Here is a 27,017-nt window from a genome sequence, read left to right on the forward strand (position 1 = left end):
CGACACGTCATGTAATTCCCGTAAATAGTGGGCAGCTGATTTGTACACATGGTGTGGGCACCCGATAGTCACCCAGATGGGTTCCATGCTATTTACATCAGGCAAATTTGGTGGCCGAAACATCAACGTGAGTTCACTATAATGTTCCTGAAACCACTGTAGCACGGTTCTGGCTTCGAGGCACTAACAAGTATACTGCTGAAAGATGACATCGCCATCGGGGAAAATGTCAAGCGTGAAAGGATGCAGGTGATTCGCAGCTGTTAGCGTGTCTCGTGCAAGCGCAGGAGACTGTCTTCCTAGCATAATACTGCTACCACCAGTCTGTTTCGGTGGCGCACTGCACGTTTCTAGCCGCCGTTAACTTCGATTACGGCGTCTGTGGACACGATCATCGACCTAGTGGAGCAAAAATGTGATTCACCCGAAGAGCCGAAATGTTTCCATTGATCGCCTGTCGAATCCCTATGGTCCCGTGCCCACTACAATCGTAATTACAATGTCATTGGATCAAACTGTGAACACGTAGATCTGCTGCGGAGATCTATGTTCAACAACGCACGCTGAAGGATATGCTCCGAAACACTTGCGTATGAGCCAGCATTGTGCTCTTTCGGCAGAGATGTCACAGATCACCAACTGTCCCACTTTGCAGACAAGCCTCCGAACCCTACGTTCTGTGAAGAGTCGTGGACGTCCAACCATTTAGCGCCTATTGGCAGTTTACTGTCCTTCTACCACTTTCTGTAGATGCTCACGACAGTAGCAATGAACATTCGACCAGCGTTCACAGGCTCTGCGTAATAATAATCTGTTCTTCGTCAAAGTCGCTTATCTCAATGGATTTCCCCATTTCAATCCTACATCTTCACTAGGGTGATACCCCCCTCCGTGTATGCTCCGCGTACATACTTTTATTACCGCGTAAGAAGCCCGCAACACTACCTAGCGGCATCCAACTTGGCGGTGGGCAGAGGTCATAATGTTTTGGCTGTCAGTGTATGAATGTATACAGCGATCTACCGTTGGTGCGGATGTTGAGGGGGGACCTTGTCCCCATGTTGTAAATAAGAACATTATTGCAGTTACTGCTCTGCGAACTTACGTTCTCCTTAAATGAGCAGCATTTGCATCTTGAGGGCTCTGATGACCTTACCGCTTAGCGCCCCCATCCACAAACCATCACCATCATTTCCACCTTCACTTTGTTGGTGTACATTGGCCTCACACAATCCTTCAAACCAAGGCGGTTGACTGAATGACCGTGTTCATTTTCCTTGTGCTTCCGTTCATGTACTATCATTTCCAGCAAGAAAGCCAATTGCATTAGCCCAGCTACCAGGAAGGCGTGCTTGTTACATTTTTATAACATAATGTTTACTAAAATGGTAAACTGTCACACGTGTCAGAACAAGTCTTGACGAAAGGAAGTGGATTACAGAACAAAAAAATAGAAGGTTCTCTATAAAAAAAATACGTCTTGCTGTTCATATCGTCGTGGAGAATTAAGTTGCAAGAAAAGCAAACATTGCAGGTTACTGTGACACTGATAGTTAAACAACAGTTGATTACACATCTTTTAGTTTGTTCTGGACAAAAAGTTAATTGCGGTGGTCAAGTTAAAGGAGATTCCTGAATAAACAGTTTGTCATACTGTGTTTATGTTTTTGTTTTAGAATTTAACCAACACATCACATGCAATAGCTCAAAGTGACGCTCATGTGGGTTAGCACTTTCTTCCTCAGGACTTTCAATTATACTTCGTTCAATAACTCTGGGATAGCTAACGTAAATTTTATTTGGAAAGCAGCATTACATTTTTAGTACTTTATCGGGCATTCGCATATAATTTCAAATGTTTTGTTACTCGCAAAAAATTACCCCATGGCTCTTCAAAACTTTTCAAAACAAACTGTATTGTTCTGATGAACATAACCTGTTAGATTATTACAACTCAGTTTCAAAAAGTTTAGTTTCTAGATTCTCTTCGAAAAAGTGAACATTTTATGGTCTAAATTTGAATGTGTTGTTCAGTTTTGTTATGAGCAAATATGTCTCAGTCAGTCCAATGACTGCCAATACCTACCTTTAGATTTTAAATTTCAGTAACGTGCTCCGGAAAAACGAGGTTTTTACTTTGTTGTAGACATTTATATGATGTGCCTACAGAACCTGTCATCATTAGCTGAATGACTTGTCAGTATTGAGAAGTTATCCACTGTTTTTTTTCCTACATGCTAAATGCAATGTTTCGCGTTATGGATAGAACACTATAACGCCACTGAAACTTTCCCGGAAGCACAAGACCGTGCAAGACTAACTGATTCTTATACAGAATGGAATCCGAACCTCACCGTAAAAATTTCGGAGGTTAGTCACAGATATTTTGTCAAAAAGGAGGCGTGATCTCCTATGGTTTGTTACACAGTAATAACGGAGTTATGATTTATACGGTTTTTTATTTCAATTACGTTTATTTCTGAGAAGACACCTTCCCATCAGAGAAAAAGCCTGTAATATGCTTTCACTCTGATCCAGAAGGATCCGGTTTCTCGGAGGCGCCCAGGTACAGATGCAAAAGCACTCTGAGGAGGCAGTAGTCGTTGCAAGGACAGTTCAGCAAAGCATCGTTGTCCCGCTATCATAGTGCATTCATTGGACCCAAACACAAGACGCAGAACAGCATACCTACTATATTGTTGGGTATCACTGTTGACGTAAAATTAACACTGCCCAAAAACAAACAAACCCGAGACAGAACCGAATAGTGCTAAATTCAATCTTGAGAGCGAAGAATAAAAGCAGGCATTAATGTTGTCAGCAGTAAGTACTGTGACAATTTTCAGACATGATACACAGCGCATGCGCCGACTCTGCACTGTTGTGAAAACATTTTTAGTGAAGGACATGTGAAGCTAAATGCTGGCTAAAAAAAACAGAGACCAAGGTTCCCCGGAACAGTCTCCGAGATTTTTCGATGGATTTGTTACTCATCCTGGGCATGAGTACTGTAGTTTCATTTCACGAGGAACGTTGACTATTAGGCACTGTAACTTGGTTTTAACATCTTTTCTGCCGACTTGGTGGTAGACTCAGTTCCGTTAATTCTTCTTTGCTTTTTTTTTTGTCTTGAACTGATACTTTTAAAATCGATTACGAAAGTAACTTGACCCCATATCTTCGTTTTACGTTCTTACTTAACGCTATATTATCTACATCTCTAATTCGTGCAAAATAGAAGTCCAAAACTTCAGCCTATTTCTTAGAAAAAAAGAGAAAGGAAGGCCATGTTTGATTCATACGAATTGCGATACCATAATTAGAAGTAAAAAGATGACTCGCGAGAGTCTAAATGATGAAAATAGCGCTATTAAGATATATCGAGTGACAGGCACTGTGAAGCTGCCAAAACGCGGGGAAATAGGTAATGAATACCATTAGGTAGGTGAAAATAGCTGTTGTATATTAGCAATGACGTCAAAGAGGCGAATGCAAACGTAAACCTTCCCATGACAGCTAAACATCATAACTGACGCTAAGATCAAACTAAAAGATTCCTAAAACTGCTTTGGTACATCATATACACCCTGTTTTCTACTATTTCTTTCCAACCTACAACCATTTACCTCTTTGTTCTTTCAGTTTGATTTTTTTTGTTAATATTTCTTGCCTCGGTATAGAGCGTCATTAGTGTAATTGGTGTTCTCAGGTGTCACGCAAGCTGGCCTTCGTTGAAGACGAGCTGGAAGTGGCTGAGGACCGAGTCAAGTCCGGAGATGCGTAAGTTCTGAACCGACACGTTGAGACTTAACGCTCAAGTACTGGCTAATACTTTGATTTTCACTGTCATTAGTCCGCTCCAGGAAACAACAAACATCAGGAACAAATACATACAAACTCAACAATAAATGAAGACGAATAATACAAATTAAATGAACCTTATATTTCACAGGTTTATTGAAGTGATTATGAAATAGATACTAAGCTTAGAATCACGTCCAGCACATTAACATTTTTAAGATACCAAGAAAGCCATGATATCATGATTTATTTCTTTTACTTGAACTGTCCTATTTCATGTAGTTTATGTTTTGAGAATATTCCATTAGCAGAGTCTTATAAGACAAGGTTCAACAATTGCGATCGTAACTCCTAAGGTTTTCGTGTGACATTCGGCATAAGCCAGTTTACATTGACAATATTTCACTCATTACTCTGAAATAGCACTGACTTTAATGATATTTAATGAATGTATTTGAATTATCATCTGCTGCAGTCACTGCTAATGTTGACACTTAACCCCTCTGTAGGTAGTTACTTTTTACTTCTGTTTCATAGAGCTGACACTCTCCGCCATAATTTTCTGCCAGCGTCGACATTGGCGTTTATGTAAAATATTAAATCTTGAGTGATAGTTCTAGTGCAATGGTATATGGAGTTCGTTTTCACGACGCGTGTTATTCACGTTTATCACTCTTAATTTTCTACATTTTCACTCATTTCGCTCTGCTGTGCGGTGTTTTCAAATGTTTGTTAAATGTTTTAGTCTCCAACGACAGTTCATGAACATGCTTATACAAAGATCAGCGAATCTACTGTCAACTTCTTGTATCTGGGAAATCATTTGAAGTATATATCAGCACAATAACTTTACGTGCTTGCATATAATTCTGTAATACACATATTGATATCTATAGCAGTGTGTGACTTTATTTCCAACATAAAGAAATTTGTTTCATTCAGTACTTTATAAGGCTTGTAATTAAGTTATTCCATACTGATAGTACTTGGTCCGTTTACAGAACAATAATTTCTTTCTAATGTGGCTTGCAATGACTAGAAACAGTTACACTTACGTCCTTCTTTTTTGACGTGTACACTGATTTTTGCACTTTCCCAATAGGTGGACGGTGACTGTTACTTGTTTCTCTATTTAGAGTTAATGAGAGGATCCGTTTCCAAATCCCCTCCTGTTAAAAAAAAGAGGTTACGAGGTTATACTGGGTTCAGTAATTACTGTTTTCTTCAGCTAGGTATTCGATTCATCTTTTGCATTAACAAGTGCTAGGTTAGTTCAACATTGGTTAACTGAAATATCATAAAGAATTGTGGGGCCAGGAATACGAACCAATGAAATAACCCAACTAAATCTATCTCTGCAAGCTATCTGTTTCACATCTGTGGTTAGAAGGTGATTCTCTTCAAGTCATCACCTAAAGAGAAACAATACATTATCTACGGAGGAGCAATACTAATTGACAACAAAACTATTTTTTTATAGTGTATCTCAGAGCACTTAATCAAATTAATTGCGGTGTTATGAACAAGCTACAATGCCAGTTTTTATACGTCCTTAAGCACAGTACGAATCAGTACCCATAGACATCTGATTAAATTAATAAATTATTGTGGCGCTTTAACTATTTTCGATAATACTTTTAATTTGAATATTTACTCCTTTTCAGCAAGATCATGGAGCTTGAGGAAGAGTTGAAGGTCGTCGGCAACAGCTTGAAATCTCTGGAAGTATCAGAGGAGAAGGTGGGTGTCCAACAACGTAGCAATGTTCTTACTGATGTTGCGCTACAGCCAAACATTTGTTCTGGAGTATGTTTTGGAAAAAATAGAGAGCTCACAGTTCCTGTTTCCCTTTCAGGCCAACCAGCGAGTAGAGGAGTACAAGAAGCAGATCAAGACCCTGACTGTCAAGCTAAAAGAGGTACGTCATAAGGATCACGGCCACTGGTCTTTAAGGTTATGAATTGATCTCGCTCACGAACTTGCGAACTCTCACCACATTAACTTTTTTAATTTCATGCTCTAGGATTGTGTACCGATATTTCTGATATTTAATTATATACAGCGCCTATGACTCTCTGTTCAGTCAGGAAGGGAAGAAATTGCAGTGATCTGGTTTCTATATTCGGCACACCCGAATTCTTTTGGAAAACAATAATATAGTTTTCGATTTTTGCTGTTCTTGTAATTTTTTGCTTATATGTACGATGTTTATAACTGATTTCATGACTTCATTTTTGGTCTGGTCTTTAACACCTAGTCATTTAGTCATTCGCCAACCATTAGTTTCTAACGTCTTTCCATTGCCCAACGTTTTCAAATTCCTCATGATTCCTCTTCAAAACTTTAGCACGCTTCACATCAAGATAGTGTTGTGGCCCAAATATACAGCTTCAAAACTTTTTCTGAGGCTTGTGCTACCGTTGACATAAGCAGATTTTGTTTCGTGTTGCTTCCCTAGTTTCGTGTTTAACTAGTTAGCTTTAGCGTAGTTTCTACACCTCACACTTGTGAATTGGTCACATATTATGTTCTGTGTGTATTTTTTTCAGTTTAAAGCTTATTTTTATTTTTAATTTACCAGGAAAGTCTATGCCATGTGTGCGAATTTTTTCTCCTCTGGCGCTTCTTTGACACACACGTGGAATAACAATAGTGATTTACGGGAACCACCTAGTACCTCTTCCATTTCTCTCTACGTATTAATCCAGTCCGAAACATACGGGCGAGAGACTTAAAACTGTTAATATTCTTACTAACGCATTATCCTCTAACGAATTTTCCCGAGGTTCTGGTGATGATGCTATTGAGTGAATCTACTGGTTCAGCTCCAGTTTTATCGAATTTTCCATTTCCTCAAGTGCCCGCCTCCCCCACATCAGTGATGTCAGTCATCACACAGATTTTCATCACCATTTGTTGCCCACAGTCTGCCTAGATCCTTATTTTACCGTTACGCCTGTTAAGTCGTTCTTTACATATATTGGCTCTCCACCTTTTTCGGTCTTCTCTTATTCTTTTTGTCACTACATAATTGTTTTGCACTTTGACCTTACCTATCTACTAGTACGTTTTCCTCCCTTATTCGTTTTCCCTTTCATCTTCCCCCTTAAAGCATCTGTCAATTCCTTTATCTCTCTAAAACATATGTAATATTTGTCTGTTTTCTGCACCACTTCTTAAAATTTCTACATTCTTATGTCTTTCTGTCCTATATATTCTCCTCAATATCAATATTTTGAAGGTCTCCAATCTGTCATCTTCCTTCCTCAATGTCCACGTATATGTGCCGTACAAAACTACACTTCCATCCGAAAATTTTACTTTTTTTCCTCTATTGCCTGCTCAGTTTTCCTCATAGTGACTTCCTGCTGTTGAATGCTAGCTCAGCCATTGGAATTCTGCTTTTAAATTCTCGGGTGCAAGTCATATCCTACTTTATTAAGGTGTCTAAGTATTTGAAATTTTTACTTGTTCATTTGGGTTCTGTTCTGATCTTAAGGTCGTCATCTTTTCTTCTGCACCAATCCACTTATTCTTGGTTTGTGTTTTGCTATGAATTCTCATCCCATACACTTAGCATGTTGCACTCAGATCTTCTACCATTTGGTTTATTGTGATTTCAACTTCAGAGAAAAGCACGAGATGTTCAGTGAATTGTGTACATTCAGTCATTTTCCCACCGACAGTATACCCTTATTCCCTTCGAAACATTGCCTTAAAATTTCCTCCAAATTTTTGGTGACCTTAGTGGAAGAAATACAGAATCCTAGTTTTATCCCTCTGTCTACTAGACTTTAATTTGTTATCTCGTCTCCAATTTGTACCTTGACTTTCTGCTCCATGTGTAGGTTCATGATTAGGCTTATATCTCACCAACCTACTTCTTTTTCTGTTAAAATTTGTAAGCTGTTTTCCAGTGTATTGTATTAAACGCTTTTTCCAAGTCGGCATAGACAGGTAAATTTCACTGCTTTTCTCTCTCTTGTTGATGTTAATAATAGTGTTGTATCTCTCATTCCTCTTCTGAAACGATATTGTTGTTAATCCATTTAGCTGTCTATTTTTGAGTACAATCTCCTTTTCAGTACAATCTGTAACACTTAAACTGCATTTAGTATTATGGTGATGGTCCTGAATTTTTCACATTTATTAAAGGTACCGTTATCGTCGTAACAGATCTTTTGCCCATTCCCCATGCTCATACGATTCATTACAGAACAATGTAATCTCTTTTATTCCGTTACTTCCTGGAATCTTAAATAATTATGCTGGCAATTCTCTTAAATACTTACATTGGCAGGTCATCTGCTCTACTTAGTTTCCAATTTTTCATTTTATTAAGAGCCCTTCCCGCCTCGTCTTCCATTAAATGATACCCTATTTTATATTCATTCATTGCTTGTTCATCTTAAACAGATATTCAACATTATTTTTGTTTTAGCTCATATAGTTCTTCTACGTACTCTTATCACGTGTTTTTTTAATTACAAACTAGATTCCTGTCCCTATACCAATTAGCAATCCAATTTTGTTTCTCTTTTTTCATTCAAACGCTATCTTTTTAACTTGCCTATACCTCAGTTGGTACTTACCTTGATCCTTCAACTTCTCTATTTACTCACATTTTCCCCTCACCCATTTCTCTTTTACTTCCCCTGTCTCTGTTCTTAGTTCATCATTTAGTCTTCTATACATTCTTCTCGTTTCATCTGCTGCTATATTTTACCATTTCCTTCTCTCCTCTATCTTCCTCAGTTGATGTAGCTAACATCTAAGTTTTCAGTCAAACTTATTGTGAATGAAACCCTCGACCAGAAAAGAAAGTGACAGAAGCGGGAGTCCTAGATGTCCAAGAAAAAATAGCATTTTTGACGCTCGTACGACGAGACATGAGCCATTTATGTTAGCATAGTTTCCAGGTAGTGGCTGGTACAGTGGCAAGAGTACAGAACAATAATCCGAGGGTGATGAGGTAGAATCCCTATGCGAAAACTTTTTAAAATTTTTTTAATTCTCTGTTTTTACATCACTTATACTGAAAATAAACGGAAGTAATGCTGACTATATTCTATTTATTAATATTATCATAAAATGCATGAAAAGGAAAGGCAAGGAAAGGTAAAGAAAGATTTTGGATTGCAAATAAATTTCCAGGAACTTTTCATTTAAAATTATATGGCTCTATAATTTTACAGTTGATGTTTTACAATTGCTGGGGTGATATTCATCCTAAAAGCAGCGGCCGTAGTAATTTTCTCGACATTTTGCACACGATATTAACGCTATATTTTTACAGTAACTTGGTTGTTTTGAAATTTCTATAGAAAAAAGGAGTTGGTTTACATTCGTAAACCGTTCTCTCTCAACACACATTTCGGCAACAAACTACGCTTAAGGCATCACTTCGCCAGATATTTACGAGGATAACTGGTGATGTGCGGTGGAATGTATTTTGATGCAGTCTTCTCGAGATTTTTTGGAAATTTATTTTAAATTCAAAATTTCCTTCGCCTTTCCTTTTCAAGACTTTCATTAAATTGACACACAGTCAAAACGGATTTAGAAAACATCGTTCTTGTGAAACAAAACTAGCTCTTTACTCACACGAAGTACTGAGTGCTATTGACGAGGGATTTCAAATTGATTCCGTGTTTCTAGATTTCCAGAAGGCTATTAAAATATACCACACAAGCAGCCTGTAATGAAATTGCTTGCTTATAGAATATCGTCTCAGTTATGTGACTGGACTTGCGACTTCCTGTCGGAGAGGTCACAATTCGTAGTAATTGACGGAAAGTCATGGAGTAAAATAGAAGTGATTTCTGGCGTTCCCCAGGATAGTGTTATGGGCTCTTTGCTGTTCCTTATCTATATAAATGATGTGGGAGACAATCTGAGCAGCCGTCTTCGGTTGTTTACAGATGATGCTGTCGTTTATCGACTGATAAAGTCATCAGAAGATCAAAACTAATTGCAAAACGATTTAAAATGGCTCTGAGCACTATGGGACTTAACATCTGAGGTCATCAGTCCCCTAGAACTTAGAACTACTTAGACCTAACTAACCTAAGGGCATCACACTCATCCATGCCCGAGGCAGGATTCGAACCTGCGACCGTTGCGGGCGCGCGGATCCAGACTGAAGCGCCTAGAACCGCTCGGACACACCGGCCGGTGCAAAACGATTTAGAAAAGATATCTGTATGGTGCTAAAATTGGCAAAAGACCCTAAATAACTAAAAGTGTGAGGTCGTCCACATGAATGCTAAAAGAAATCCGTTGAACTTCGGTTACACGATAAATCAGTCAAATATAGAGGCCATAAATTCAACTAAATACCTAGGAATTACAATTACGAACAACTTAAATTGGAAGGAACACGTAGAAAATGTTGTGGGGAAGCCTAACCAAAGACTGAGTTTTATTGGCAGTGAGAAAATGTAAATCTACTAAAGAGACAGCCTACACAACGCTTGTCTGTCCTCTTTTAGAATACTGGTGCGTGGATTGGGATCCTTACCAGAGAGGATTAACGAAGTACACTGAGAAAGTTCAAAGAAGGGCAGGGCGTTTTGTATTATCGCGAAATAGGGGAGAGAGTGTCACTGAAATGATTCAGGATTTGTGATGGCCAGCATTAAAACACAGGCGTTTTTTCTTGCAGCGGAATCTTCTCGCGAACTTTCAATCACCAAATGCGAAAATATTTTGTTGGCACCGAGTTACATAGGGAGAAACGGTCACCTTAATAAAGTAAGGGAAATCAGAGCTCGCACTGAAAGATATAGGTGTTCGTTTTTTCCGCGCGCTGCACGAAATTGGGATAATAGAGAATTATTGTGAAGGTGGTTCGATAAACCCTCTGCCTGGCGTTTAAATGTAATTAGCAGAGTGTCCCTGTAGACATAGATGTAGATATTAATTGAAAAAATATATTAAGCATTATTTTGGTTTATTTGCAAAGAACTGTAAAAATTTATAAGAATAAAAGGAAACAAAAGTTTTCTGATAGAAACTCGATCCACTGCCCTCGGATTACCGTTCCGTACTCTTTCTGATGCGCCAACTGCTGGTGGAAAACAACCCTAACATAAACACATGCCTATCAGGTCCATGCCAAAATTGCTATTCTTTTTATGCTTCCCAATCTGTGGCTCTCGCTTCTGTCACTTTCACTTCTGACCAACGTCTACCATCAATATGGACGAAATCGGTTATGACAAGTACTCGCTGTCCCATTGTAAGTAAAGATCACAGAAGCAAAATATGATATTAGTTACGTGTATCATCTGTTTATTAAAACGGTAAGGCTGTTGCCGTTAAAATACTGTGTGTGTGTGTGTGTGTGTGTGTGCGTACGCGCGCGTTGTTTTTAGCTTTTTAGCGAGCCAAGTGGATGTCTGTAGTCAATGGTATAAAGTTGTGCTGGTGTGCCTATGTTCCAGGCGGAGGCCCGTGCCGAGTTCGCCGAGAAGACGGTCAAGAAGCTGCAGAAGGAGGTGGACAGGCTGGAAGGTACACACAGCGCATCTGTTCATTCCACACTCTGCTCCCTAGCGCCCTCTGCCGCTACGCCCCCAGTGGTAGCGACAACTCCGGATCGCACAAGCCGAAATATGGCATTTTTAGGACTGGGTGACATGACTACCCTGAACACATCCTTTTTTTGTGCATATTCGAGTTGTGAATCATGAGTTGCTTTTTACTGTAAAGTTAGCGAATATCAGCTGCCAACACGATCTGTTTCTATTAACGGTTGGTAATTTCATATATACGGATATAGTGGAAAGCCAGAGTTGTAACAAATCGTATTCCATGAAATCGTACTCCTTATACATTTGTTCTAAAGGACTAGAGAAGCTAAAGTCGAATCCTGGAACGAGTCACTACCACTGGGAACTGTATATAATATGTGATATCCACTGTACATAAACAATTCTCATCACTGCGGCTAGCTAATATGTATTTAGAATTTCTTATTTTCTCCAGTGAACTTGCAAGTGGATTCTGCAAGATACCCACCCCTGTGTCATAAAAACAGAGCCCTCCGTTTGGTCACCGTTGGTAGATATACGAGTTTGTTCCCGTAATGAAGAAGTTTCGCTGTATTTAAAAATGATTTCATTTAAGAGTTAGTGGCTTTAATACCAGAATGCAGGAAACTTGTCGACAGGTATTACGAACGTATCTGTTCATCATCAAACAGATTTCAGCGAAAGTATTGTGATTCTCTAATTTTTCGTAAACCAGTTCCTCAGAGTATCAGCGAACTGTAATTCTCGAATTCCGGTGGGTTTTAACGGTAACTATGTTTTTCGTTGTAGCATAACTTCAATATGGCGTAATTGTATATGGCGCTATGCCTTGAAAGCTACCCTACCTAAAATCATCCACATGATCGAGATAACAAATCTCAGCGGACACGGTATTAGTCAGTCCATTTAAGTAGCACAGTGGTCGCTCTGGAGCTCTGTAGATTTGAAGATCTCGTGACAGACGGTCATGTCACCCTCTAATGCTGACGTAAATCGCGGTAGTTAAGTGGTGTGTAGGTGGCAATCGATTGTACGGAATTAGTGCAGTTAGAAGGGTTGACGTAGATACGTGACAAAAGGGCAGAAAGGATCCATCGTGTTTGGACGTTCCCATCACCAGAAAGTGAATTAAGTTCCACAAATTGTAGGCGTATGAACGACGACTGTCCAACTTGCCTACAAGGAAAGGTTTACCATGTAAAACAGTATCAGAACAATGGCCGTAATAAGACGCTGGCAGGGGCAGTGACAGTGACAGGAGACACAAGTCACACTTTATCACTGACATTGCTGCATTTAGTGAATGGACATCTATGTCAATCAGTTGGGAAGCGGAATTCTGGAGGGTACTGCATGCTACGGACATTTGGATCCTGGTACATCGTTAAGGGCCACTGACTGCAGTCGTACAGGTAGCTGCACATCTTCAATGGATCAGAAAAACTGGACACTATTTGATTGGGGGCGTGTGGTACGCCATGACAGGTCTGAAGATTGCCTCTTTTAAAGTGATACAAGGCGTTGAGTGCATCGACGGCCGTGAAGTGTCAGAGTGGTGAGTGGTGGGCTGGAGGGCCTCGTGGAAACACAGTTGACAGTAAAGAAAGACTCCAATTCAAGACGCATCACAACTGAGCGAGCCAAAAAAGTCTCTTTGCTGTCCATGGCCGGCGCTGAAGTATGGGCAGCGGATTCTGCCCTGAATGCTGAGAAGGTGCCGTGCAATGATGATGACAGGCCTGTAGTAGGCCGGCAGCCTTTCGAGGACACGGCCATTGAAGTCAGTGGCGAGTTACTTCCCTCGGCGGCGTGGAGACCTGGTGGCCCTCGCTCTGCGCACGTCACTGCGGCGGTATGTGGAGGAGGGTTGACTCGCTCCCCTCTGGCAGCAAACGGGTGGCAGCTGCCGCTGAGGCGCCAAATCCCATTAGGGACTCAGCGTCGGCGGCAGCAGGCGTGGACGTCAAGTCGTGGGGCTATGGTACCAAGTCCAATGAAGGACTTATTGCTGGCGGAATACATAGTCCGGTGTAGAGCTCATGGCTGCTGCTATTCCCCCTCTCCACTCGCTGTCCGGATTAGGCGTTATAGTGGATCTGCTGGTTCCCGGCGACGAAAAGTCCCCTTATCTCAATTATACGTATTTATATGCCTCTGCTGCTCATTTGTTTCGCAAAAACCTGCTACCTAGTCACGTCGCCCATAACTGGAGACTTGGCCTGGTGTGGTGACGTCGACCCACTTGCTTTATGATTATTGGCGTCTGGTGCAGTTTACTGCTGCACTCAGCTATAGTCTTCTCACAATCCCCTTGAATGTCTGTTATTGTGACACTCATGTCGCTATCTCAGTGCCCACCAGCAATACTTCGCGCAGCTTCCTCACCACTTCTTATTATTTTTGGTAAAGACTTATTAATGTTGTTCAAAGTATGAGTAGGACACTACAGCCACTCAATGCATTTAGGCCATCATATGTGGAAGGCGTACTTTAGGCAAAGATCGTTCTGTGATGCTTCAGGGGCGTTTTCTGTACCATAGCTTGGGGCTATTCATTCAGATTACTGACACAGTGAAGCAGGACGTTTAACATCCTCAGTGAGCTTGTCTTTGCTCCCACATCTTTATGGCGAATATGCTGTGGAAACCTGTCTTCCAAGACAACAACAGCCGTGTTCATAGATCTGCACACATGCATCCCCGGTTCGAGGAACAACTCGACCAGCACGCTAAATCAACCAGTTTTAATGCCACAGATTATGTATGGTGTTATTTGCAACAGCAAGAGAAACCTATCAAAGAATATTCCTGCAATTTGGTAGCTCTACCACGTCTAATTACGAATGAGTGGCTTCTGCTGAAGATGGGAAACCAGAAAAACTTGCAGACTCTCGACTATGTATAGTAGTGGACTGTCGGAACGCAGCCAAATATGATTATCAATTATAAGTAAAATAACCTTTGGCTGCAGGGATGGTTTTACAACTTTCTTTTACCACGCGTTCGATATCGGGACTGCCAGTCCTAAGTTCAGATGCACCTTAAGTAAACATCTAACAGATGTTATGTATTATTTTTCTGCGTCACAGTTGGCTGTCAAGTGAATGGTAAGTGTGCATGCCCCACGTGTACAGTACCACACAAAATGATAGCTCACTAGAGGCAACAGAGTAGAATCTGTTGCTGACGAGTGAGGTGTTACTTTGTGTGGTATTGCATGGGGCTTGTAATCTTATGATTCGGTTGACAGCCGGCAGTGATCCAGAAAAACAACAGCTAACATCAGTGAGACGTGTATTTAAGGCTCATCTGAAATTATGACTGGTAGTCCCGATATCGATCGTGTAATAAAAAAGGTATGAAACCATCCTTGCAGCCAGAGGCTATTTTATTTATGGTTGCTTGTAGACTGTCGTCAACGTCGAACGGATGCCATTATCAAGACCAAAGATACTGTTTAAAGGCATCAGCGTGATGATTCTTGGGGGGTGACTATCTTTTGGTATGCTCTGATGACCTTAGTGCTCAAACAGTGTGACGCAGGGATAGTAAAATCACCCATGAAACGTCGTAATACCTGTTCGGAAACAAACTGAGGTTTCTGCTCCCGCCGGAGACCAAACGGAGGTGCTCAGCATCCCGCATCACACAGACGAGATGCGTAGTCCTGAAGAGGACCGTTTCGGGGCGTTCCTAGCCACGAGGATGCATTCCGACATCGGAAAAGTAGTACGTAGTGGTAGTGTGTGGCTGTAGAAGAGAGCTAACACGTGTAGAGTAGCGAGCAAGTAGTCGCACCCATCTCAAGTAGTTGTTAACCAAACTGCAAGGTAGAACGCTGATCGCTATCTGCTAGCGTATGCCTTTGTCTACAATGCATGTGTAGCTGTAGTCTATGTGATGCCTATTTGCTGTAGTTTCTTAGTGCAATTTGTCCGTAGTTAGCTATGAAGTACCAAGTATGAACAGTTATTATACCGATGAACCTGGAGTGATTAATCAGGAGTCTGATGTACTGTGATTCAAATAATGTATGAACTCCACTAACATTTATTGTTATTATTACTTAACAGTTTCATTCGTTAGTTTCTGTTTATTGGGCCACGACAGTTAGGCTATAACACCTCACAGAAATTCCACTTTACATATTCATAATATCTATCATAATGATCCTGGCATCTGCCACAAGGAGAGCTAGAATTTGTTGAGTTTGCTTTAGGAGAGGATTGCTTTTGCAAGTATTCGAGTACAAGGCATCTACGGATTTCAGATTAGGATTACAAAAATTATATGACACACGGTTGCGTAAACACTCACATATACACTGTTAGGGTATGTATACATATTGAAATTACGAAATACTGCACTGTAGCGTGTCCTGTGTGAACTGCTGCTTATGAAATCTTACGAATTCCACTTGCTGTAAGCATTGTTTCAGACAGGGAAGAACAAACGACATGACCTTTATGCTGGCATTCCGACAGATGTGGAAGGTCAAAGATGTTTTATCTGGGCTGCAGTTCAGTAGGATATGAAAGATTAAAGGCGTATATAATTGGCAAACAATGCTGTACAATCGCAATAAAGTCATGAGATGATCAATTGACCCTTTTATTGGAACATGTTACGTGTTTTGGGATTACACCCATCTTCAGACATCACAAACTTCAACTCCTTCCTATCGACTCAGGCGTACAGCCTTGACAACTCAAAGAAAGGGTCCAATAACATGTAACTATAAATGCGACACAAGCAGTCTTGATGCAGAGCAGCAATTGAACATCTCATGACTTTATTGCGATTGTATGGCATTGGTTGCCAAGTATTAACATAAAAATGATCGCAAGCCTCAGACGGGATTTGATGCCCTGTATATCATAAAGTTGTAAACCCTTGCTTAGATTTTTCCGACAAAACGACTTTTTCGTCTATCATGCAAGACAAACAGCCACGATGTAGACTGCGAGCTTTAACTGTTCACTACTTAAGAGACTTTCCAAGGCAGAGCTATCAATATTTACAGGCGTTTTCCCTTCTTCCTCGAGAAAACTGCGAGTAGCTCGAATTACTTTCAAATGCCGGAGAAATGTTTATTTCCTAAAAATAAACAATATTCATGGACGGCTACGAAGTCTTCACTGCGAGATTCCCGGTTAACCAGCCGCGTCAAGTTCGGATAAAATCCCAGATTTCGATGACTGCCTCCATTATCGTCATCAGCCCCAGAAGAGGTCAGTAAAATCATCAAAATCTTGGGATTTTATCAGATTTTGAAGTGGAAATTTGAGAATTTTTATCCAGTATTCACATAACTTTATTTCTATTAGCGGCTGTACCATGCTGAAATTTTATACTGAAGTCCGACACTACGGGGATCAAGATCTTGTGTTATCTTGACTCCAAAACTCAGCCACTGAATCTGCTCAGTCATGTTGAATGTCACGTTCCTCAATAGCTTCTTTAACTGCTCAATAACTGAGATATAACTGTGAACTCAATAACTCAGGACCAGTTACCAATCAATGCGGATATGATATAAAATGGAGGGTCGGTTTGTCTACATACGACGCTCACACAGAACACATAAATCTGTCAAAGATACAAAGCATTAGGCCCTGTGTAAGTCTATCCATAATTCACAGTTTTATCATGTGTAATGCTCCTTTATGCAGAATATAGATGCATTTGAAACTCAATGTGCTGTAGTCTAACTGTCATGGACCAATCGTCATAATACATTTTGCCATAAGACAACGAAATATTTCATTAGTAATGAATCGGAGTCCATAGGCTCCCAGTATCAAACCACCAATTCTACATTCCTGAACGATCTTCCTAAGCTCGTCGGTGGAGTTAGCTTTTACCTTGTGCGTCTTGTAATACTTGTAGTCAAGTAGATCTGTGGTATTAATTCACCTTGTAGAAATTTTTGTACCTAACAAATTAGCCTTTCTGTTTATACTTTGTCTAATACTTGTAGTTTTGTCAACGTGTGTTTGTACGTGGAGCTTCGAATATGTTATCGCATTGTTGGAGATGTCAAATTTACTTGTGTTGTCATAAACGCTTTGCTATTTGCCATAGCCTGTGTATTGTGTGAAGTTGCGCCAGATGTAACGCTCCTGGCTTCACTAACTGTCGGCATTGCTTGCTTCGTGTTCCAGACAACCTATTCAACGAGAAGGAGAAATACAAGTCGATTACCGACGACTTGGACTCCACGTTTGCCGAGCTTACAGGATATTAAACAAAAAAATACCGCCTCCAAAACAAAAAAAAGTTGCACATGCAAATGTCTGTTACTTGTCTACACGTCTCCGTTCTTCTCTCACAACAACAACAAAAATGTGTTACTGTTCTGTCCGACTTAACAACGCATTGTGTGTGTTTTGTGCTGTTGCCAAAAAAAGACTTTTCCGGGTGATACAAACAAAAAAAGACAGACTATTAAGTGCCGCTGCCTCGTGAGGACTGCTGCAAGAAGGTAGTAAGCTTTCTTTATGCCATATCACATATATAATGTTTAAAATATTTGCAACTCTCTTTTTTTGTACATCTTCTTAGACAAATCTTTTAAAATTGTAGTGATATTCTTTTACTCTTTACTTTGACATCTCTAAGCCTATACATAACTATCTTTTGCTAGTAAGTAACACTAAAATTGCTGCTTTCATATAATGGTAACTGTAGTTTTCATTTATTAATAATATTGATCTGTAGTTAATATAACTTAGAGTGCTTCAGTAGATAAGTAGACTCTTCCTTCTCTTATGCTTAGATCTTAGTTTGATTACTTACTGCAGGCTTTTGTATTACAATTGACTCTGCAACAAGCTAAGTTAAAAGAATAATACTTTCCTAATAACCACAGTAAAAAAAAAAAAAAAAAGAGACAGCCATAGGAGCCTCTGCAGCAAGCTTGTTTCAGGTGCTCACATGTCAAGTGCTTCCGGCGTGGCTACACGAATATGATTCTGCTTGAGCTTGCAAAGTGTTTGTCTGCTTCAGTTCACATGGACTTTCCCAGCTTGCAATGGTACCCCGCTTTCGTACTGTCAGCATTTCAGACACAAAACTTTCACCAGACAGGTCAACAAACTCTCTCTGTGGTATGAAGTCATTGCTGTTCTGTAGGTTTCATGGGGCCTTTTCCTAACCTGTTAGCTATGTTTACCTATGGATTTAGCCTCTATTCCACCGATAGTCATGTGTTTCGCGGATACATTATGTCTCACGTGTTAGTCACACAAAAGTTTTTCTCCGTGCAGATGTAGCTATACAAAAGAACGGCACCGACGTCTAGGCCAGGCTTACATAGTAGTAACTCCTCCCAGGCGGACTTTCGTCACGTGATGCTGTATGCGGACGACATTCATCTGTGTGTGTCACCTGTGAGAAGACTGGCGTCCCCAAACTTCATCTCTCTCCCAGCCTGCAGACAGTCACTCTAATTGGAAGTCAAGACAATAACAGGTGGACTAAAAATAAAAACCGGACACGTGCGAATAGGACTTGCGCTCTGAGCGTTCCGTAAAAACTTAATTACCAACATAGACAGTTCGTTTATAGGTTTCGATGAGTCAGTTTGTGAGAATCCAAATGTGTGACATAAATGGCGGGATACTTTGATCTCATTGATTTAGAAGTTCACATTTCTTATACAGAACGCCAAGGAACCGTAGACCCTAGTATTTGACATTTCAGCTTGATACCCTTATTTGCCACTAGTGAAAAAAATGGATACGGAAATCTAAAATTAAAAAAAAAAAAAAACATTGTCCGCTGCCTGTAAACGTAATAATAAAGAGAGTGAACTTGATGGTATCCGAATACAAGGTTAGTTGTGAACATCTTCAATATGTCACTTTGTATAGGAGTCAGGGGTAATACTAAGAAGTAATAAGAAACGGGACGATCGCTTATAATCAGTGTAATCAGTGTTAGGGAAGGTCAGTGGAAGACGGACTTGTTGTAAAGGATCTGGGAAAGTGCAATGCATCTGTAAACGAGATTACATTCGACGCACCAGTGTGATCAATACCAGATTATTGGTTCGGGGTTTGGAATCTCTATCAAATCGGCGTGGCAATAGACATCGAAAAAATTCAGAGGCGCGTTGCTGGAGTCTTAACAGGTCGCAATAGCTGGCACGGGATGGTTACAGTAATAGTAAGGGAATTCGAGTGAAGAAATGTGGTGTAGTTGTCGCGAAACATTGTCGGATAAATTTAGAGAAGAAGATTGTGAGACTGTTATGCTGCCGCTGTCGTATATCTCACATAGGGACCAAGAGAAGGTACATAAATAAAAATCTTTCCGCTAGCTATAAAAATGGAGTAGGATAGCAAATCAATAATATTTGTACGAAGTACCGACGGTGTGCCGTTTGCAGGTGGTTCAACACGTCACTCTCAGTGAAACAAAAGAGCTGATAAGATCTGCGGAGGATGGAAGGCTTACGGGCAATACGAAGGCTATTCTGAAAGTAAGGTTCGAGTGGTCGCAGAATTGAAACCACAGTGAAAATCAAAAACGTTTTTTTCTTTTTCTGCAACAGTTAGCTACATCCTACAGCTACATCCTACATAGTCACCACACTGACGCAGACATTGGTCTTAGCCTTGTACCAATTTCACAATCCCTCGTTATAGGAGGCAGCAACGTGTGCTTTCCGTCACTTCTGTACGTTGGTCTGCAGTTCGTTTCCTGTGCCCAAATGTTGTCGTCATAGCCAGCGGCTCATGTAAGCAGAGATGGACATCAAAGGGAGCCAAGTTCGGGCTCTATGGCGGGTGGTCAAACACTTGCCATCGAAAACGCTCCAGGGGCATCGTCATTGCCCCTGAAGAGTGCGGCCGAGAATTGTCGCGAAGAAGGATGGACTTGTTCTTCGCACTTGATAATTACCTAAATGTTTAAGCCGATTGTAGTCACTGAAGCAAATAATTGCAACTGGATTAGACAGTTTCCTCGATTTCTATATGTGCAATAAAATTTGACTTCGACGTTCGTAAAATTACTAAAAAAGATGTAATAAATATTTTCGTTCATGGTGCGCCTCAGCGTTTGATGTGATATAACACCTAAGCTGCAATGTATCTAGTAGCAGAGATAGAATAATTGGCAGACTCAGTCAATCACAACGTTCTAGCATTTGTGCTTTACAAACGTGACATTCAAGTCTCTACAAGTGTTCAGTTTCATGTTTCGTCAAATACAATGTACCTCGTTGGTCAATAAACATGAATGTATCGAATTTGGAAAACTAAACGTTGCACTGCCACTTACATTCAATTTTAATGTCTGATCCGCTAGATTATACATGTTAATTTTTGACCAACAGGTAACATAATATCTGACAAAATTGGAATCTTATTTATTTATAGAAAGAAAAGCTCAACCCGGTCCTGAAACCGGGTTGTGCTTTCCTTTTTAGAAATAAACAATTTTTACAACTTTTGCGGATTTTATCATTGAGCTTGAAAATTTTAATAGTCGAATGGACTTTAAATGCTGAAATGTGGAAATACTATGAGTGTGAAGCTATCCTTAAGTTATTAAAATTGATTGCAAGTAGCATATTGGAAACATCACCTTTGAATGTCAACACGACCTTAAATAAACAGGATGCACTCGTGTTGAAGGAGCATTTCTGTTATTGACAGAACTGGCACTACAGTAAACTTAAATCTGTATAGAAGGACTCCTATTTCAACCCGTTTCACTACTTACACATTACACATAATCGAACTTAATGAAATTTTTAGAATAGTACTCAGAATAAGAGCTTCGCCAAATTATTGCCCATATTTCAGAAACGGATTCGTAAAAGGTATGAAATGATGTTTTTTGAGAGATAATTGTTGCTTTTAACATAATACAGTTATATTACTGTAAGATATGATGCTATTTAAATACTTTAGTGGACAAAAGAATTCTATCAGCAAGAATAGTCTAATAAATTACATCTTACCACGAGAATTTTAATCAGCTCAACCCATTGGAAGGTGTTAATTACGCAATAAACCTATTTCTGCAGTACTGTAATTCAGATATTAAAAACAGGTTTTCGATTGTTATTCGCGTTCCATCTTTTCGTTAACTATGACTGTTTATAAGGCTTTTTGGTACTACCAGAACTTCGCAGTAACATGTGAATGTTTGTCATTCGTTTGTACGTTGTTTTCCAAGTGAGGCACACTCAGAATTCAGTACTTGTGTATTCCAATGGACTGACAGTTATTTACCTTTTTTCAGTGGAAATAAATCACGAATCAAGCTATTACGAACATTAACGAAATATGAATTCGTGTAACAGTGCCAATAACACATTGCAGAAACTTTCATAGTTTCATAGTTTTCAAGTAAATGTCTACCACGAGATTTTATGAGGATGAGTTACAAGTACCTTATTTTTTTCTTGTAATTACTTGACGGACAAGACACATTATTGCAAATAGGGTGTAGTAAATAATTCACGGTTCATGGTACATTTTATGCGGTCACACAAAGTTTGTAGTTTTATGCTACACTTTTCACATCAGACCTCACTATGAAGAATACATTTGTTTTGTCGTAACAATTGCCTGAACTCTGTTATTGCAATGTTTTTGCGTTAAGCACTGAGTAACATGCAGTACTCGTTCATGAGGCTCTATGATCTAAGATGCGTCAAGTGAAGTGTTTACTACAAATTGTTACTAATTACCGTTTGTTTTCTTCTCTACGCCATTCACTTGAACAGGGGGATACCTGGTTAGCGGTATTATTCAAATCTTTATTCTGTTGCTGACCGTAAGCTAAACGTGTGCAGAAAATGCTACGAGAAACAATGTAAATATTCCTGGAAGTCTCTGCGGAGATGTTCGCCAGGTAGACGTACTACGGTGAGACAGGTGGAGAGCAGGGATGCAGACGAGTGAGTGGCTTCGATCCGCTACGAACAAACACGGTGCATGCATGCTCCGTGCCCCACAGCAAATGTTTGTCTGCCGAGATTGGCTTCCGTCTCATCTCTGGCTAAATGACTCTGGGAGGCTGGCAGAGGGTCCCCGACGTGGCTTTCATGTCAGAATACTGCGCACATGTATGCTTTGTTGGAATGCGACTCTGACTTCCTTTTGCCATTTACCGACTTGTAAGAGTACAATTATTGGCCACACATCGTTCACGAATCATTGAGTAAGATTTTTCCATGAGGTCAAATCTCCATAAGGTCCCGTTCCCACTGTCATAATCATCATGATTATCATTACTATGATCATCATTATCATCATCATGATCTTCATCACTCCTTTTCTGATGTCACGTGTGTTTTACTTTTTTTGTATCCCGCCTGGGAGGCGGCGCGTGGGTAAGGAACAGGAACAGGAAAAGGTACTAATCTCTCGGTACTGCAGAGACGGTTTAAGCACCTTTATTAGTGGATAAACATATGCAAACATATTACATAACTTGCAAGGTGGTGCGAAGTTGAAGCGAAGTGGTTCAAATGGTTCAAATGGCTCTGAGCACTGTGGGACTTAACTTCTGAGGTCATCAGAACCTAACTAACCTAAGGACATCACACACATCCATGCCCGAGGCAGGATTCGAACCTGAGACCGTAGCGGTCGCGCGGTTCCAGGCTGTAGCGCCTAGAACCGCTCGGCCACTCTGGCCGGATGAAGCGAAGTGTCCTGGCTGACTGCACCTGATGAAATGGGCTGAAACAGTCGCGGAGCTCGTAGTCTTCGACAGCACCGGATAGAGAGCGCTGTCGTCTGTGTCTCTCGTAGTGCTAACTTCAGAAACTATGTGACATCATTATTATCGATACCACAACTTTCTCGTGGAATTGCACAAATGATATCCTTGGCCATCCCAATTCCCAGTCAGCTTCACTTAATTTTCATAACAGTCATAATCAACTCCAGTCCTTCATCACTCCCAGTAATACACAACAGGTATCATCCGCCTGCTTAGCTGTGTGGTTACGTGCTTGCCTCCCATGCCTGGGTTCGATTCCAGGCCCGGGTTGGGGATTTTCTCCGCTCGTGGACTCAGTGGTGTGTTGTCCTCATCACCATTTCATCCTCATCACCGGCCCGCAAGTCGCCCAATGTGGCGTCCACTGAAATAAGACTTTCACTCGGCGGCCGAACTTCCCCGGACGGGGCCTCCCGACCAATAATGCCATACACTTACGAGGTGCGGCTAGAAAAAAACCGGGCTGATGCTGGAAAAAACATTTATTTACAATTATTTACAATTTCATGTTATCTCCTTCAATGTACTCTCCTCCTCGGTCTCTACACCGCTTCATACGAATTTTCCACTGTTCATAGCAATGCTGCAGATCATTTTCGGTAAGTCAATACATTACTTCCGTCGCTTTTTCTTTTACTGCTTCAACAGTCTCAAATCTAGTTCCTTTCAAAGCTGACTTGACTTTAGGGAAAAGAAAAAAGTCACAAGGGGCCAAATCAGGTGAGTAGGGTGGATGATCTAAGATGGGAATGTTGTGTTTTGCCAAAAACGTCTTCACTGACAACGCACTGTGAGCTGAGGCATTGTATTGGTGAAGGATCCGTGACTTTTTTCTCCACAGATCGTTCCGTTTTCTCCGTACTCGCTAACGTAGGGTAGCCAGGACGCTAATGTAGTAATGCTGATTCACTGTTTGTCCCTCTGGTACCCAATCAATGTGCACAATCCTTTTGATGTCAAAAAAAAAAAAACAATCATCATTGCCTTGAATTTCGATTTTGACATTCGTGCTTTTTTTTGTCGTGGAGAACCAGGAGTTTTCCAATGCATTGATTGGCGTTTAGTTTCGGGATCGTAAGTAAAAAACCACGATTCATCGCAAGTAATAACATTTTGTAAGAAGGTGGGATCACTTTCAATGTTTTCCAGGATGTCAGAAGAAATCATTCTTCGGCGTTCCTTCTGTTCAATTGTGAGACACTTTGGAACCGTTTTTGAACACACTTTGTTCATGTTGAAACTTTCATGAAGAATCTGCCTAACACTTTCCTTGTCAACTCCTGTTAGCTCAGACACTGCTCTGATTGTTAAACGGCGATCTTGTCGAACAAGTTTACCGATTTTTTCAATGTTTGCATCAGTTTTTGCTGACAATGGTCTGCCAGTGCGAGTGTCATCACTGGTGTCTTCGCGGCCCTCTTTAAATCGTTTAAACCACTCAAACACTTGTGTTCGCGATAAACAATCATCGCCGTACACTTGTTGTAACATTACAAACGTTTCACTTGCAGATTTTCCTAGTTTGAAACAAAATTTGATGTTAACACGCTGTTCTTTCTGTACACTCAACATTTTCCGACGCACAGACAAAACGTCAACTACTTAAAACAGACGCCACGGGCAGACTGAGTGCAGGAGGCAGATGAAACTCGAGCAGTAGGCGGAGCGAGAGTCACGTGACAGGCCACGCGACTTTCAGCCTTATTGCATGTGTTTTATTGTTTCACCAGTACTAGTCCGGTTTTTTTCTAGCCACACCTCGTATTTCATTTGACAACAGGTAGCACTCCACAGCTCGCTTAGAAAATCTTCGTTTCTGCTGAACTCCACATTAAAATCCCACTTCTCATTACCGTAAGAGTAATACACGCAGACTGTCAACTTCTCTCTTCAGGCAGATCAGAGCCTTAATTGTGAATATCCTATTTAGTTTACCATACTCATTCCTGGCGGTTTGTAACCTCTTGTTCATTTCTTTTGCTGCTCATCCAGTCATCCTCTTCAGTAGCCTTAAATACACAAACTCGTCAGCTGAATGTATGACTTCATTGTTAACTCATGCCATTTTAGTTTTACACTGATGTTCAGAAAAAAAACAGTTTGATCGATTAGAGATAGGACGTTCATATTCAAAGGTCAAGTATGTTCTGCAGAAATGATTAGCATTTGAGTCACCTGGGTTCAGCACATGTCCTGTTGCCTAGAAGGCACTGGGTCCGCCATAGGCCCTGATAACTTGATTCACACGTGACGGCATCGACGTGTATAAGACGTGAATGGCGTCCTGTACTATAGCCATCCATGTTGCATTCGCCTGTTCCCAAAGATCATCTGTGGTGGTTGGGGCACAGCACTTCGCCCGCCGTTTCACCATATAACACATATTCTCGATTGGCGACAAGTCTGGTGATCTGGCAGGCCTGGTCAAAAGGCTGACATTCTGTGACACCAAGAAGTAAAGTGTTCGTGCAGCAAGATGTGGTCGTGTATTGGTTGCTGAAAAATGGCGTCTGGGGATGTTGTGCAGAAAGATAATGGCTACGGGTCGCAGGATGCCATTCACGTAGGTCACACTGGTCACAGTGCTCTGGATACTCACCAACTGTGCTTTGTGGTGGTACCCAATAGCACACAATTCCATAAGGCCTTGAGTTGGCGGTGAGTGTCTTGTGCGAATGCAGTCAGTGATATGGCGCTCCCCCTGTCTGCGGCCATCATTTTCAAACAAACATAAACTGGATTTGTCCGAAAACACTATCTGATGCCATTCCTGTCCTCAGTGACGTCGTTTCATTCACCATTGCGTCTGGCACGTTTCTGCACATTCGTCAAAGGTAGATATACGATGTGTTACACTGCTCCACTGCTAAGTAGTGTGACATGACCCAGCTCGCCGTGTTGTATGGCTTTCCGTGAACCATTCTGCACAGGAACTTGGACTGCCGAAACACTTTGTCCAACACGAGCAGCAGTTTCCCGGATGGATGCACCACATTCTCTCATGCCAATAATGCGTCCTCTTTCAAAGTCGCTGATTTGACGGTACGTTTCGCACATATGTCTGCGAGGCATTGGGAAAGTGTGCTAAAGTCACACTGATCCGTTACCTTCGGTTTATGGCGAGATGTAATAGAAAGCCGGCCGAAGTGGCCGTGCGGTTAAAGGCGCTGCAGTCTGGAACTGCAAGACCGCTACGGTCGCAGGTTCGAATCCTGCCTCGGGCATGGATGTTTGTGATGTCCTTAGGTTAGTTAGGTTTAACTAGTTCTAAGTTCTAGGGGACTAATGACCTCAGCAGTTGAGTCCCATAGTGCTCAGAGCCATTTTGTAATAGAAAATGCGACAGACCTACTAAGGAGACTGCCTACACTACGCTTGTCCGTCCTCTTTTAGAATACTTTGCGCGGTGTGGGATCCTTACCAGGTATGACTGACGGAGTACATCGAAAAAGTTCAAAGAAAGGCAGCACGTTTTGTATTATCGCGAAATATGGGAGAGAGAGTCACAGAAATGATACGAGATTTGGGCTGGAAGTCATTAAAAGAAAGGCGCTTTTCGTTGCGACGGAATCTTCTCACGAAATTCCAATCACCAACTTTCTCCTCCGAATGCGAAAATATTTTGTTGACACCGACCTACATAGGGAGGAACGGTCACCACTATAAAATAAGGGAAATCCGAGCTCGTACGGAAAGATATAGGTGTTCATTCTTTCCGCGCGCTATACGAGATTGGAATAATAGAGAATTGTGAAGGTGGTTCCATGAACCCTCTGCCAGGCACTTAAATGTGATTTGCAGAGTATCCATGTAGATGTAGATGGAGATGTAGAACGAGAGCCGCGGGCACATTTTGCCGGCGGGCGGTGTTGCTCCGCGGTATCGATGTTGGCCTTCAACTGGCGGGCCGACGTGGTTGAAATGCTCGCCATTT

At 41.0% G+C, this 27,017-nt stretch overlaps 1 protein-coding gene across 3 annotated transcripts in view; it reads left to right on the top strand.

The window, feature by feature from the left end:
* LOC124621855 (tropomyosin-1) overlaps positions 1-27,017 on the top strand; it is a 104,336-nt gene that overhangs the window by 50,786 nt on the left and 26,533 nt on the right. For 2 of the 3 annotated variants that reach the window (XR_006980577.1, XR_006980578.1), the window contains 5 exons: positions 3,710-3,780; positions 5,466-5,541; positions 5,657-5,719; positions 11,247-11,316; positions 17,500-17,819. Coding sequence is in view for 1 of the 3 variants with exons in the window: in XM_047147309.1 (XP_047003265.1) it covers positions 3,710-3,780; positions 5,466-5,541; positions 5,657-5,719; positions 11,247-11,316 (280 nt within the window). In the remaining 2 variants the exon portion in view is untranslated. The remainder of the gene's footprint in view (positions 1-3,709; positions 3,781-5,465; positions 5,542-5,656; positions 5,720-11,246; positions 11,317-17,499; positions 17,820-27,017) is intronic. The other variant, XM_047147309.1, reaches the window with a different exon arrangement.

This window comes from Schistocerca americana, chromosome 7 (assembly GCF_021461395.2).
Source record: "Schistocerca americana isolate TAMUIC-IGC-003095 chromosome 7, iqSchAmer2.1, whole genome shotgun sequence".
Classification (NCBI taxonomy): Eukaryota; Metazoa; Arthropoda; class Insecta; order Orthoptera; family Acrididae; genus Schistocerca; species Schistocerca americana.